At 43.2% G+C, this 11,474-nt stretch overlaps 1 protein-coding gene across 2 annotated transcripts in view; it reads right to left on the bottom strand.

The window, feature by feature from the left end:
• Nucleotides 1-260: 260 nt before the first annotated feature.
• ALDH1A2 (aldehyde dehydrogenase 1 family member A2) overlaps nucleotides 261-11,474 on the bottom strand; it is a 121,134-nt gene continuing 109,920 nt past the window's right edge. For both annotated transcript variants that reach the window (XM_017896437.1, XM_017896443.1), the window contains 5 exons: nucleotides 10,519-10,703; nucleotides 9,018-9,182; nucleotides 8,139-8,296; nucleotides 7,768-7,842; nucleotides 261-2,135 (listed from right to left, as the gene is read on the bottom strand). In XM_017896437.1, the coding sequence (XP_017751926.1) occupies nucleotides 2,063-2,135; nucleotides 7,768-7,842; nucleotides 8,139-8,296; nucleotides 9,018-9,182; nucleotides 10,519-10,703 (656 nt within the window). In that variant the 3' untranslated portion in view covers nucleotides 261-2,062. The remainder of the gene's footprint in view (nucleotides 2,136-7,767; nucleotides 7,843-8,138; nucleotides 8,297-9,017; nucleotides 9,183-10,518; nucleotides 10,704-11,474) is intronic.

Below are 11,474 nucleotides of genomic sequence, written 5' to 3'. Positions count from 1 at the left end.
ATATATTTCATACATGGTTATACTTACGTGCCAGCCAAACTACACGTGCACACAGATTTTAAACAGTGTTGGAAAACAAGGTTTTTGTTTACCTGAATACCATTTACCTTAATGAATTCTGTAAAAATACCCTTGTGGGCCTCTGCTCAGTTACCCAAGAGAGCAACACAGATGAAAAACCCAGCAGCTGAGGGAAGGACCCAAACAGACTCAGTATATGACACAAAGACTTACAAATACAGCCAAACAATCCCACGGAGTACACAATATAAATGCTTTATTGCTAGCACGGAGGTTTCTTTTTAAGTAAATTAAAAGAAATAAATCTTCATTTTCACATTTTATATTGCAGTCCAAAGGTAACTAGTTGGTTAGTGGCTATGTCCACTTGGACACATGCTACAGGAGGAGGGTGGCATTCACATGGAAGCACTCAGAAATATGGCATCTGTCAGGGCTCATGGCATCGGGCTGCTGAATGCACTGTCATTTGTAAATAACAGCAAGTGGAGACTTTAAAACATCATGGATAGATAAGAGTTATAAATAGAAAACTGGTACGGTTAGGAAGCAGAAAATCGTTAAATACAGAAGGCTAGACATATGTTGCCCATATTCCACATACTCTAGGTTATGTTTGGTACTTTTAAATAAATGATCTGTATCTAGGTTAGAGACTGGATTGGATTTGACAGCTGGAAAGATAGAAGGAAAGGAAGCTAACACTTCCCACATCAAACTGGTGGAGTCACCGGAAAGCAGAAGAGTATGTGGTTGGGAAGAAAGGGAGGCGAGCCTGCTTTACTCCCCCGACACTGTAGGCCACGGCCTGCTCAGTGAGGTGCAAGAATGGTATGTGGATGAGCCCCTGGGTGTGACAGAGGAGCTCGGTGGAGCACAGCAGTCCTAGCACAGTGGAACTCGGCAAATGGAAAAGGAAACTCCTCGGCTTGGCCAGATATTCCAAGGTCACTTCCAATAGATGTAGGGCACATTGGTACAGTATGACAGACTAAAATCACACCTGCAGCACTGGAATAGCAGGTATTGGTGTAGAGGTTAAGAAGAAGCTACAGATTCCAACTACAGAAATAATTCATTTAATAGTAATTGTTGCCCAATATTAGAAACTGAATGATACCTGCACGGCATCCAGCATTATCAAACTCTTGGGCCTACCTGGATTGTTTTTTGGTTGGTTCTAAGAAAAATTTTGGAAAAGATCTTATCTAGCTATGAAAAACAACCCACCCCTTGCCTTATTCCAGAATAACTGAGAAGGAAGGAATCAAATACACACACACACACGAATACACACAGAGACACCCCAAAACTGTGCAGCAAACTCAGAAGCTGTGAACTGCACATGATGACTTCCAATCTCTATTGTCCCAATCTTTTTTCATTCATGTTATTTATGTGTAAAAGAAAACCAGACTGGGTCAGGAATATCCCAGGTACTTATTACATCTGTAGTGTACCAGCTTCTGGCATTTTCATTCTGGTCTGACTCTAGCTAAAACCATTTCATGTTTTGCTTTGAGAAACGGATAACATGAAATGGTAATTTGGCTTTAAAACCTTGGAAAATTGTTCCCGGCCCAAACATCTGCCCCAAAATGAGCTCAGCTGAGATCTCCTTGGAAGAGAGGGAGGGTGGGTGAGCGAAGAGGGCCTGAAAGGAGGAAAATTAAGACAGTAGAAAGGTCACCTTTCCTTAAGAGGAAAGTTCTTTGTGACAAAGGCATGAAATAATACAGCTCCCTTATTTCATCCTGTGCTCCAGAAAGACTTACCGGAAGTGTCTGCTAGCTCCTCCTCTTCCTTTTATCCCACTTTCCCCAATATTTGGTATGATTAAGGTGGCCCCTTACAGAGTGCCAATAAACTGTACCCAGCTGGTTGGCTTTAGTTGTGCAGTGACCTGCCTGACCTACATGTTATCTTTTCAATCTTTAAATAAGGACCGTGGCTCAACTTTGTATTCCTGAGAGCTGGGCCCTCAGAGAAAGCAGAGAGGGAGAGACGTGCAGGCTGAGCTTCATCTTCCTTCTTGGCCTTCTTAGGAGTTCTTCTGGGGGATCTTTACTGTCACAGTCTTAACTTCTGAGTACTCCCGCAAGCCGAATTCTCCCCTGAAACACAGAAATGGGCCGGGTCAGATACCAGAAGTCCAGGGAGCTGCATGTGAGTGCAGCGGGAGTCCCGAGGAGGTGCAGTTTATCACCTGCGAACAGCAAGTCCTGGGGTGTTCATGTAAAAATTCCTCATGTATGGGCAGCCCAGCCTTCCTCTGAGGGTCAGAGAAACTGTCATCTCATGAGTAGTTTTTATAGTTAAAAGGTGATTTGTTTTCACAATACTGCACAGAAAGGCAATGACTCTCAACTACTCAGAGACCCACTGTCAGCCTTGGCCAGAGGGCACACAAACGACCCCAGGCTGTCCTGAGAGGCTGAGTGCTGTGGGCAGCAGTGGGACCAGGCCCAGGTCTCTGAACACCCTGGCCATGCCTCTCTCTACAAGGCAGCACTGGTTCAGTATTAGTTCTTTGGGACCCTAGTGTGCTTTCCTCCCCCAAGAGGGAGGGTGGGAGCGGGTCACATGTCTAAGTGTTCCTGTCCCTCTGGGTGCTTACTACAATGCTCCTCCTCCTCCACATTTCTTCTCTATTCTCTTGTTCTTTTCACCTTATTTAAATGCCTTTTTTCCTTTTATCTATTTCATTATATAAATCAAGTATGTTCTCCTAACTATTTTTCTTTAAAATAACAACTTTTTTTCTTCTATTCTTCTGAAAGTCACTCTTCGGTGATGCTTTTCCCAACAGCCTCAGGTGGAGCTCCTCTTTAGTCCTCTCTGTTCACATAGCCCCTTGTTGACACCTCAGCCACAACACTTAACACACTGGGAGGACAAAGGGCTTGAATATCTCTGTCTTCCCTATTGAGTTGTATCCTACTGATTTTTCTTTTTGCCTTCCACCAAACTTGGGTATACCTACAACAGCAGGCACAAAGAAGGTACCTGATGACGAAAGGAAGGTGGGAAGAAGGAACGGAGGGAGGGAAGTGAAGAGGGAAGGAGGAAGCACAAGCTTTCTACTCTCCCTTCCCTAGTTCTACCCTGCTGTCATATCTTCGTCATATCTTCGAGATCAGGAAAAAATAAAAGAACGCTTAGGAGATATATTTGAATATGAAAGGATTAAATGATTAAGAAAGGCTGTCTTTTGAAAGTCAGTGTATGAGTTACTGTGGCTGGGCTTTACAAGAGAGACCTGCTGTAAGTGATTCATTCGGGTTCCTTTTAGGAGCCTCCATGGCCTACACAAGGCTCCAGTGGCTTTGCCAGCAGCTCCTCTGAGCACCATGGGCACCTGAGTTGACAGGGACAACAGAGGGCAGCCAACGAGAGACTGGGGCAAGCAGGCTGTTCTCTTGTCGGTATAGTTCATTTCGCTTAGAGGAATGAGAGAAACCCACTGAAATCGCCCCACTCGTTTCATGCTTCCCTCATTAACTCCATCCAGGCCTAGAGTCTCTTTATTACCAGCTCAGCTTTGGCTCTCTCTGGTCATTTTCCTGTCCTTGGGCAATTCTGAATGTGTCTCTTCATCACGGACACCATGTGCATCCCATTTGAAGTGAATTTACTCCCTTGTTTCCTGGCTTTTGCATGCACTTGTTGGGGCAGGTCCCAAGCCACACTTCACTCCCATGTGACTCTCTAACTAGGTTGTGAGAAATGTAAGGAAGTCTACAGAGTCAGAAACCTTGGGATTATGGTTGCTTTCAAGTGTGACTGTTGGATCCTACTGTTTGGGTGTGTGATGCAATGGGAAACCCTGCTGGAGCAGAGGTGCTCCTCTCTGGGTCCTGAGCAGCAATCTGTGCACAGGGGAAATGGACTCAAATCTGCTATGAAAAGAACTGCTCTGGGCCCAGGACATGAAGGAAAGCCAGTAAGAGGTCTTAGTGGCACAACTGAGAAGGCATGGAGGAGACAAAGAGCACTGAAGCTGGGGTCAGAGACAGGAGTGCCCACTCAGCTCTGCCATGAACCAGCTAAGAGATGCCAGCTGAGTCACTGCCATCCTCTTGGTGCAGTCATCTCTCCAGTCAGTTCCTGAACCTCAGCATACATATCACCCAAAAAGCTTGCTTCAACTGTTGATTCTAGAATGCTACCACTACCCCACAAAGATTCAGTTTCAGAAGCTCTAGGGAGGGACCAGGAGACTGAGATAGATGATCATTTGGGTCACACTTTGGGAAACAATGTTTAAAGGTCACTAAGCCCTGAAGTTTGGGTTCTTAAGCAATTTCACCATCTTGTTCCAGAATTTCTGTCTCAAATTTATTTACTCTAGTTAAATTTTGTGGCACATACAGTTAACAGGGAAGAAGCCCACTGATGCACAAAAGATATGCATATCATTATTGATGCAGCCCAATCTCTCTACATGGTCACTTTCACAGCAGGAAGATACAGCAAGGCACAATCACATTTAGAAGCCTATATTCCTGCTTCTCAGCAGACTAGGTTCTAGTCCCTAAGAAAAATCAAACTTGGCACGCCTAGAGGCTTTAAGGTAACCTGTCAGTATTGGTAGCTCTTGGCCAGCCATTTTTAGGAATCACTCAGACTCGCTCATAAAACAAGTAAGAGTTTCTGTTTAGGGTATATATTTTCCTGCTGTTTAACTTGACTTGCAGCAGCACTTCTCAGAGTAAGGTCTCCAGACCACCTGCATCAGAGGAGCTTGCAGGTGGTGGGGACTGAGAGGGAGGGTGGGAGCAGGTCACTAGAAAGCAGGTTGCTTCCGAGGGTGACTGGCGGATTCCAGTGTTTGGGTGTGTGATGCAATGGAAAACGCTGCTGGAATGGAGGTGCTTCTCTGTGGGTCCTGGGCAGTGATCTATACTGGAGTCATTCTGGAAGATTGTTAAAAACGCAGGTCCTGGGTCCTATCGCAGATCACCTAACTCAGAATCTCTGAGAGTGGGTCCCTAGATACACATGCTTAACAAAACCATCACCTAGACTGGAGGTGACTTCTCTGTATGCATGCGTGCACACACATGCATACACACACACACACACACAAACTTGACAAGCCCTGATTTAGATTATCTAACAATGCTTCTCATTTTCAAAGCCAGTGTCCTGAGTTTTTAAAATGCTGAGGTTCACAGCATTCTTTCCATCTCCTCAGTTTGTGACATTTTATGGCTTGTGCTTTGCCACCCCTTATCTCAGGGGAGTTTGATGAGGAAGTAAGTAAAAGGACAGGAGAAGTCAAACAGGCGGAATTCGGTGGGCAGGAGGACCTGAGAAAAGCTTGTCTCTGAGCCTGGGAATTAAGAGGGCAGCCCATCAGATAACCTACAAAGGGCAACCCTCCCTGCAGCTCTCTGTGGGGAGACCTCATGGGCTAGGTCAGCCCTCCCTGAAGTTTCCAGATGTTTCTGGAAGTGCCACTTCACGTCTCTGCTCCTCTTAGGGATAGACAGGGAGCTGTCAGGGACCAAAGCTGCATGGCATTTGCAGACCATGAGATGAACAATTCTGTCTAGATGGAGGGTTAAGTGGAGTTTCTGAGGTTATATCAAATGAGGTGGAAGAGTTGGGGACCAAGAAAGCATTTTCTGTCGCTCTGCGTCATTTAAGAAAGAGAAAACATGTTTTGGGGGTAAGTAGAGACCAAAAAAAAAACAAAACAAAACAAAACAAACAAAAAAAAACCAAAAAAAAAAAAACCATGCAATCTAGACAAGATGAAGTGAGTCTCATCAAAGAACAGCATTTCCTAATTATTTTTTAACTCCACTGGGAAGGTATAATCACCACAGTGCCTGCAAGACAAGTAGAGAGAAATGGTTCTTCAGTCTCTTGGGCACCGTTATGTGAGGTTCAGATACAGCCAAACTGTCTCCTGGACCATCTTTCTGGGCAAGGAGAACATTTCTGATGGGAATAGACTAGACTCAGCTAATGTCACAAGCCTGCCCATGATGAGGGACCACGGCTTAACCTGGGATTATGCTCCATCAACCAGCGATCATTTATTGAAAGTATAGTTTATGCTCATGATTCACCCTGTTAATGATCTGTAACAAAACACTCAATGCAAGCAGCATTCCCAGAGCCAGTGACTACCCCCAGCATTTCAGAGACTGGGAGAGCACAGACATAGAGGAAGGAAATGAAATAAGAAGCGGACTGCACCTTGAAAAGTGGAAGCAGACAGTTAAGGTCAAAAGCAAATGAAGAGATACCTGGAGTACATGAAGACTCTGTAAAAGCTGAAGGAATACTAAGAACTGAACAAATATGATCCAGATTGGCTATAGGTTCTGGCTGTAAAGTAAGTGAGGGGTACTGAAGGCCGGAAGAAAAGGTTCAAGTGAGAACAGCTTCTCCCTGGCATCACCTGATACAGAACAGAAGTCGGTGACACCGGCTGAGATTTAGGGAAACTTCTGCCAAAGTTACAGGTTAAGAAAAAGAGGGATCATCTATATAACACTAATCTGCTTGATGACTAATGTTATGAGTGCAGCTAACATTTTCTGAAGGCTTGCCAGACATTCTGTTGGATGTTTGCGTACTTAATTCTTACACTCAATCCTCACAGTAACCCTGAGGTAGGTAGTATAATTATTCCCATCTTATAGATGAGGTAACTGAGGCTTAGATTAAGGAATTTGTCCAAGCTTGTACAGGTAGTAATATAGGCAGGATTCAAATCCGAGCAGTGTGATTCTAGAAACTGCTCTAATCTCCAAGCTATAGCTACTTTATAGTTCAGTGCTTGGGAGCTTGAGATTACCAGTGAAACTATCTGCAGTATGTAAATCCTCTGCTCTTGTCTTGTTGGTTCACTGCATTTCTCCCACCAACACTACAGTTGTTTTTACCACAATACCTTTACTCACTCTCCCCCACTGCTACCCTGCTTTGCTCACCATCCTTGAAAATATATTCCCCCTTCTCGATCCAAGCATTCCTCTTCTTGAAAGGCTGATTCAAACCCCTGTAGCAGATCACATCTAAAGATTTCCCAGACTTCTCCAGCTCACAATGATCTTCCCTATCCCTGAGCTCCTCCATTGCTTTTCAGTCTTTTCTGCGATTCCTCTGATTCTTTCAATGTTATTAGTTTTATGTACCCCAAAACATATTAAATGCCTTAAGGGCCTGCATCTTCCTCCACAGACCAAGCGCAGTGCTTTGTACACAGTTTATGCTCAATACTTGTTAACTGTGAACTAGGCATTTGCTCAAAGGAACATGCATTCAGTAATGGCTGAGGGAATGGGCATGAAACAGGTTTCCTCTGTGAGCCACAGGATTTGGAAAATATAGATCAGTTTCTTTCAAAAGGAGGGAAAGTGGGTTTTTTTTCTAGATGTTACTTCCAGGAAAAAAATGTTACTTCCTTTGTGAAGTCTTCTCTGACCCCACCAGTCAAAAATTTTTCTCTGTACTGACAAAATGTTTAACATACTTCTATCATAGCCTTTATTACAGGGAATTTTTTCCTGTACAGTAATTTTTTCTGTTCTCACATTGGGAAAGGGAATTGTGTTTCATTCATCTCTGTAACATGTAGTGGTACTCAGCTTTTAGTACCATGTGCTCAACAAAATGTTTGTTGAATGAATGGATGTGTGTAAGATAATTAAACTATTTGTAAAGCACTGCTTTGTGCTGATATTTGCAATCTACTTCTCTGCAGGCATCAGCAACTTTGAGACTTACATTTCTCTCCCATTTCCAGACATCTTGAATCCCCCAAAGGGGCTCTGGGCATTTAAGGCATTGTAACAATTGATCCTGAAAGAAAACATAGTTACTGTGAGTTCATGTAAAGTTTGGCCACACGGAAAGAATCTGACTGGCATGGCATTTCTTTTACAAGTTTGATTTTTAAATTCCTTTCCTCCAGAGGAAAAATTTGTAATTTAAAATCTACTTTGATTTCTGGATCTAAGCAGTACAGACTGTACCCCTTTTCTGGTGAAGTTTGATTGCTTTTGGTATTCCCCATCCTTCCAAGAAGATACTTGTTTATTTCCCCCTGGTCCCTATACCACCAGTGGAATTTGTTACAAGACTGACTCTGATCTTACCAAACAGTCCCAGCTTGCATTGCAGAAGATACTGTGAGGGCCTTGTTGATGTCATTAGTAAAGACGGCTGCTACGAGTCCGAAGTCTGAGTTATTGGCTCTTTCGATAACTTCATCCATCGTCTTAAATCTCAAAATTTCCTGAACAGGGCCAAAGATCTGCAAAAAGATAGTATGACTCAACATGGGTGCTCTGTCATTCTTTTACCCGCTTTCCACATTTCAATGCACGTTTACTCTGCCTTGATTACTTAAATGACATTTAAGTTTAGCAGTACAAAACTGTAAAATCTCCCAGCCTTTCCTAGGATAAGATTATGCAAGAAAAGTCTAACATTAGTGTTTGTTTAACATCCCCAAATTCCCCAACCTCTCCAGCATCACTTGATTCCACTCTGTATACTAGGGGTGTCTTCTTTAGGTAGAGAAGAGGAAGTGGCATCCTCCATGATGCTGCAAACCCTGCTCCAGAACTGAATGCTCTGGACTGTGGGCTGACTTGCTCCTGGTCCCTCTCTTGCACAGATGTGAAGATGCTTCAGTGTATTCTCTCTCATGGTTAACATCCTAGTGACCCACATTTAGGAGAACTGAACTAGTGCCAGTGTGTTGTTGAGGTCAATGGTAGGATATTCTGATTGTTCTGTTGGCTAAAAATAATCACAAGCATACAGCATGTCACCTGGCCTCCACCTAGCTTGCTTGTCTTTTGGTTTACTTTTCTTCTGGAAACTGGAATTTTCATAGCCATGTTCATTACTATTGCAAAATGAATATATGTAAAATACAAAGAGCTAAAACTCTAATATCATCCACTAGAAATGCTCTAGAAACGATCCCCAGAAAGATGTGGCTTTTGTAAGAACAGCATATTTGATACCTCCTCCTTGGCAATCCGCATATCATCAGTGACATTGGAAAACACCGTGGGCTCAATGAAAAACCCCTTTCGGCCCAGTCCTTTGCCTCCACATTCCAGTTTGGCGCCCTCAGCCACACCACTCTGGATGAGTTCTAAGATCTTGTTGTACTGTTTCTTATCAATCTGTGGGAAACATGATTTTTTCAAAGTTTACACCCAGTCAAATCTAAAACTGCTGTTACTTACCAATTTTTGACCTACAAAAAATTGGCAATTTTGTATGGTTAATCCTAATTTATCAATGATTCCAATAAATGTACTGCTCTGATGATACTGCCTCATCAGAAGTACCAGCTGAACATTCAGAAAAATGTTTCAAAATGATGGAGACACCAGCTAATTTACTATTCATTGTTCATATGAGGGAAAACTGACCTTTATAATTGAGTAAGTTAGCAAGTTGTATTGATAGTAAAAAAGAGGCAAAAATTGGCACACAGCCTCTTTGGATAGTGCTACACACCCAATCTTATTGTGGTTTGTTTTAAAGGAATTCCTATTACATTTTAGATTTAGAGAAAATATTAACAGTAAAGAGTGAAGGACTAGCTTCCTAGTCCAAAAAAAATAAGGTCAGTCTTCCTCCCAAAACTGACAGAGGTAAGTAATACAAAAACCTACATTCACCCAAGTTTGAATGGCTCAGCCAGAACATCAGTCTTTTCTTGAATAGTCCCTAAACTGAGGAGATGTTGTCCCTTAACAGGAAAACCCATGCTTTAGTGACCCATATAGGAGCTGGTCCAAGTTCCTTCTAAAAAGTCTCAGAACCTGTCTACAGATTAAAACCAGAATTCCCTTTAGAAATATGCTTTGATGATTACGGTGAACCTGCAGAGGTGAAAAGTGTAGTCTGGCTGCTTATGAGAGACTTTGTGGCCCTCCCCACCCCACTACAGTACATGAGGCATTCAGATTAAGAAATAACCATACAGCAAAAGGGAAGTGAGCCAGCCCTTCATTTCCTACACATTCACAAGCTACAAGTGATATGTCCAGACTGGTTCAGGCTGCTGGACAGACTCCTTGGCAGCTTATAAAAGGATAGATGGCTCTAGGAAAGAAAGATATCTACCGTCCTTGACTGTGGTATCTGTAGGGATGTCCTAAAGTTCAGTGATTGGAAGGACTGGGACTGGGTTCTAGTGTCGAGACCCATCTTGTCATACTCAGGGCTTTCTTTAGAACTGAGAGATTCCAGCTTAGTCCCAAAGGTCAGAATATTCTTAAAGTAACAGTAATCCCTTAGTTTTTCAGAGATACAACTTAGAAAGGGAAAGAGAAGCATAAGAAATAAGCAGTCCCTCTCTGGCTACATTTCCAGCCATGAAGACATGGTGGGGAATAAACGAGGCAGCTGAAAAGAAAGATGTTGCTTTGCTGGGTCCTACTAGAGTGCACACAGTTCTGTGCCAGCCAAGAATTAAGTAAACAAAGGGAATGGTTATGATTTTTCTACCTGGGGACCCTGCTCAGTGGTGGGGTCAAAGGGACTCCCCACTATGCGCCTCTTGGCCCGCTCCACACTTCTTCTCACAAACTCCTCATAGATGGACTCCTCCACGAAGATGCGAGAGCCTGCAGTGCAGCACTGGCCTTGATTGAAGAACACACCCTGGTGGGCCTGCTCCACAGCATAGTCCACTACAAGAGGAAACAGCCATGTTGCCACTGCTTATCTATGGAGCCACCTCCCTCCCCTCTCCAAAGCCCCAGGTATAGTGTGCTCACTGCAGGACATAACCATGAATAGCACTGGATTGGGAATGCAACTTAGTGCCAGTTCTAACTACACCCTGACATGCTATGTGAACTTGAACGACTTCCCTTCTTTGGGTCTCTTTCTTATTCTGCAAACAGAGGGACTGAACCTCAGGTATAACAGGAGTCTCAATCCCCAATACACCACAGGGCTAGGCAGACAAGGTAAAGGTATGAGGCTACCAGGTGGTAATGGAGCAATGTAATGGAGACGCTAAGAAGTCACTATATTTAATCATTGTCATGCATAAATATGAGCCCCAGGTTGTCAGATCTTCTCAATTTTCACAGAAATCAGTATTTTAATATGCAGTTTTTGTTTTGAACATAGTGTAATGTTTAGACAGGTAAACATGTCTATATTTTGTATTTGGCCAATTTACAACTCCTAATGTACAGGGCCTTGTAGCGGTATGTTTGGTATTTGGGGGATTAAACCGTAACATCAATGGGTCTTCTTTGAAGACACTAAATTGCCTCTAGATTGACATGGACTTGTGTAAAATCATATGATAACTCTTCCATATTCATCCCTTCTATCTTACACTTCAAAATAGCTTAATCTGACATGCATTAGTTGCTAAATGACCGACTGACTGAATAAATGAATCAGTCAATGTGAGGGCGATGGGGTTGCTATTCCTCAAGAGGAAC

The sequence above is a fragment of the Rhinopithecus bieti genome, unplaced genomic scaffold (assembly GCF_001698545.2).
Source record: "Rhinopithecus bieti isolate Rb0 unplaced genomic scaffold, ASM169854v2 scaffold_947, whole genome shotgun sequence".
Classification (NCBI taxonomy): Eukaryota; Metazoa; Chordata; class Mammalia; order Primates; family Cercopithecidae; genus Rhinopithecus; species Rhinopithecus bieti.
This window is presented reverse-complemented; position numbering and strand designations above follow the sequence as displayed.